General features: G+C 47.9%; 1 protein-coding gene across 1 annotated transcript in view; it reads left to right on the forward strand.

Annotated features, from left to right (window-relative positions):
* Positions 1-262: 262 nt before the first annotated feature.
* The window catches only part of RNF169 (ring finger protein 169), a gene marked incomplete at its 5' end in the record, with an annotated part of 4,915 nt that continues 1,016 nt past the window's right edge, over positions 263-4,161 (forward strand). The window contains 4 exons of the mRNA XM_010184615.1: positions 263-409; positions 1,321-1,433; positions 1,845-1,944; positions 3,975-4,161. The exon at positions 3,975-4,161 is cut by the window's right edge and continues 1,016 nt beyond it. Of these exons, the coding sequence (XP_010182917.1) occupies positions 263-409; positions 1,321-1,433; positions 1,845-1,944; positions 3,975-4,161 (547 nt within the window). The remainder of the gene's footprint in view (positions 410-1,320; positions 1,434-1,844; positions 1,945-3,974) is intronic.

Below are 4,161 nucleotides of genomic sequence, written 5' to 3' on the forward strand. Positions count from 1 at the left end.
AGATCAAGGAGCGTATGGGGACCGGCAGTTCATGGAACAGGCATGGCAAAATAGGGCAGAAGGATGGGAAGCACAGCAAGACGTAGCTTGGAGCTTCCTTGGTTCATGTGCACTTGGGGCAGTGGCTCTACTCTAGAGCGTAGAAATAAAGACACAGAATTCAATGTTGTGGCCAGGCTCTTGGAAAATCACTTGTTGGCAACCAGGTGTAGGACGCAAACCATTTTAAAGACGTTGCGGTTTTTTTTGTCGTTATTTCCAGCTGAGAGAAGAAAAACTACAAGAAGAAAAAGCATCCGAGGAGCTGATTCACAAGTTCATTCTGGATGATGTGGACGTAGGAAAAAAGAAAATGGAAGAACAGCCGAAAAAAGATGAAGCTCTAGTGCTTAAAGTGAACCAGGAGTGTGTAAGTAAGCTTGTGCTTCCCTTTCCTGTTCACATCGTAGACACCTGAGATGCTGCTAGGACTCAGTCCTGGAACAAGAAGTAGTGTTTTTAACATCAGTTCAACCACTGCTGTTCCTGCCCACTGAAACTGGGAGCCTTCATCCTTTGGCATAGGGAGCTCTGCAGGATGAGTTGACTTTGTTAAAGCCCTTGAGCTAACAGGTTATAAAGATCCATGAGATCATTTTATGTATACATTTATATATATACATATATATACACACATATACATCTATATACATATACATAGATAACAACTGTTTTCCAAGGTATTTTATGTCTACAGATGTTCTTCTAGAGGTTTCTGGCCCCTTTTTTACCCACCTTACCCATGGCAGAAGGTGCAGCTCTTACAAATGTTATCAGTTAATGCCCTGGTCTGCAGACATAGATGCATTTCCATGAACATAACTCCATGACTCTTCTGCAGTGTAGGTCTATGGTAATGTAGTCCCAACAGATTCTTCATGCTGAATTTTGCCTCGTTCTCGTTTCAGTTGTGAGACTCCCCGGGAAATGCTCTTAAGATTTAAAGACTGATACGTGGGTACTGAATAATGTCCCCTAGTACCTTTCTTGTAGGATTTTCTCACATGTCCTTGATCAATAAATTAACTTTCTTTAAGGACTGACACCTGCATGTCGATTTTTGGATTATTTTGACTTTTGGGGCCAGCCTCTGAGCTGTTAAAGCTCCAGTGAATAGAGCTGCATGGGCATCTGCAGGTTGAATTCTCGGTTGATGTCCTCTAGGTGTAATCAGGATGGGGGCTGTTGCAATCTTTTAATATCTCTGCAAGAAAGAGCTTTATTTTCCAAGTGATTCTTTTTGTTGTACACGTCAGCTAACTCTTCCTTGATTGACTTCAGTTTCCTGAGCGTCTCTCGGATTCAGAGAACGAGGAACCTTTCCAGGGCAAGCAAGCTCATCGGTCAGCTTTTGTTTCCAAGACCAGTGCCTACTCCTTTGCTTTCCTTTCAGGGTAAGATGCTGAGGTTTAATTCAAAATGTCCATTACAGATGTTCTTTGCCTGTTGTTCTAACCGTACCTGAGATGCTTTAATTAAAACGGTTGCTCCAGTCTAAAATAACTGATATTTTTTCTGACATATTAGACTAATTGGTTGATAATAACATCAGCCCCGAGGAGCTCATCAGAGCACGATGCAGTGGAAGCAGCTGAGTAACACTGAGGAGCGCAGAGGTTTCCACAGCATCGTCATTAGCCCTGACCTCAATTAATTCTAAGCCGGAGGCGGAGGCATCGGATCCAAGATTCCTGGATCCCTTTAACCCCAGGGTTGTAGGAGGCATTTGTGGCTGCCATGGCCGATGCCTCCCCCGCAGGCTCCTAAGGCCGTGAACCATCTCTCCTCACCCATCTGCTTTTCAGGAACTTAACCGCCAAGGTGGAAAGGAGTCGGAGCTGCAACGACACCATTCAAGAGAGATCAAAGAGCAGACAGAGGTCAGCCCCAGCCAATAAAACCAAGGTACTGGCTGGAAACACACAGGGTTTCAATGTGTAAATGTTCTTATCTGTCGTGGTTTAGGGCTGGGCTGGCCACTAAGTACTGGACAGACGCTCTCTATTAATCCCTCTTCCCTCTCGAGAAGGGAAGAGAAAAGAGAAGAAGGGAGAGAGACTTTATGGGTTGGAAAATAAAACTAACAGATTTAATGAAACAATAATACTGATACTACGGGATAAGAATGTAAATAGGAAAATAATGGAATATCTACAGATATGTACAAATATATCTACAAAACCAATATAAAATCCTCTCCCAATGACGATGATGTCCCCAGAGGCTCTGGAAGCACTGGAAAAGTCCCAGTGTGGACCCAGCAGCAGTGGGAGCTGATGCAGGAACACAGGGCTCAGGATCAGAGGCAGCTGAAGCAGCAGGGTCTGCTGGGCCTTGGGTCATTGCAGGGGTGGAGAGGGAAGGAAGGGTCCAAGATGGAAGGGTCGAGACCCTGGTGATCCCTGGGCTTTCCACTGAGTATGGCGTGTGTGGGGTGCAATACCTGGTTGGTCAGGTTTGGGTCTGCTCCTCCCCATAGGCGCAGTTACAGCACCCATGGTGAGACAGTGGCCTTGCCATGTTTCCATCACATGCAAGTTTTATCACTTGTAGCAGCACACACTGTTGGAAAACTGTGCTGCTGGTTTCAGCAAGTTCAGCCACTTAGAAGAGACTGAGCTGAAAAGTCAAATCACTGAATAGAAAATCAGTTCTGTTTAGCTCAAACCAGGACATATCTGAGGTTACAGAGCACTGGTAATCTGGAGAAATAAAATCCCTTGTTTGTAGCACTGCTGGTGCTGTGTTACCACCGTGGGGCCACTCACTTCCTTGCAGCTCGCAATAAAAACCAATCTCTGTCTCTGAGGTTGTACTCTGCCTCCTTTCCCATGAGCTTCTCTGGCTTAGATCATGAGAGCTGTGAGTTTTCAGCCTGAAAACAGCCCCACCGGGGCTGCTTGCAGGGATGTGCCGCCTCCTGCTGCTGACACCCCTCCTTTTTGGGCTCGGGTTCATCCCAGATGGAGAAGGGGAGAGTTCAGCGCCAGAGATCCCATAAGGAGCAAAAGGATCCCACATTTTGAGGAATGTGAGCAGAGCTCTGCTTTGGTGAGACCCCACCTGGAGTACTGCATCCAGTTCTGGAGCCCCCAGTATAAGAAGGAAAAGGGGCTGTTGAAGCGGGTCCAGAGGAGGCTGGGGAGATGCTCAGGGGCTGGAGCAGCTCTGCTATGGAGACAGCTGAGAGAGTTGGGGTTGTTCAGCGTGGAGAAAAGAAGCGAAAGCTCTGGAGGGACCTTATTGCAGCACTTAATGGGGTCCTACAGGAAAGCTGGAGAGGGACTTTTTACAAGGACATGGAGTTACAAGACAAGGGGTGATGGTTTTAAACTGGAAAAGGGGAGATTTAGACTGGATATTAGGAAGAAATTATTTCCTGAGAGGGTGGTGAGGCCCTGGCCCAGGTTGCCCAGAGAAGCTGTGGGTGCCCCCTCCCTGGCAGTGCCCAAGGCCAGGTTGGACAGGGCTTGGAGCAGCCTGGGCTGGTTTTGGATATCCCTGCCATGGGGGGTTGGACTGGGGGGGGGCTTTAAGGTCCCTTCCAACCCAAACCATGCTGGGATTCCGTGTTGCTTAGAAAATGGTAAAATCCCCCCTGGACACACCAAGTTGGCCCCAGCGATCACCCCGCTACACATCTCTGAGGTGATGGGCCACTCCTTCCCTCTGGCACATTGACCTCACCACCCAGCTTGGCATCCTCAGACCTTGCTGAGGGTGCACTCAATCCCATTAATACCATTAATGAAGATATTAAACAGCACTGGTCCCAGTACAGACCCCTGAGGGACACCACTTATCACTGTCTTCTATCTGGACATGGAGCTATTGACCACTACTTCTCTGGAATATATTTTCTATATATATTTTATAGGCTTGTCTGTATTCTTCTCAATGACAACCTTTCTGAGCTGTGCTGCCTTTCCTTGCAGGTGCCACCCATCAACAGCACCTCAACGCCGCTGCTTGGAGTTCTGTCGTCCACTCAAAACTACCGCTGCCTCTCCGCCCCGGACCTGACGGCGGAGAAGCGCCCGGTTCTCAACCCCGTTTCATCCCTCTCGGCCCTGCACAAGCCCGAGCGATCCATCAGCCCTGAGAGCAACGACAGCATCTCGG

Source organism: Mesitornis unicolor, unplaced genomic scaffold (genome assembly GCF_000695765.1).
Source record: "Mesitornis unicolor isolate BGI_N332 unplaced genomic scaffold, ASM69576v1 scaffold10765, whole genome shotgun sequence".
Taxonomy (NCBI): domain Eukaryota; kingdom Metazoa; phylum Chordata; class Aves; order Mesitornithiformes; family Mesitornithidae; genus Mesitornis; species Mesitornis unicolor.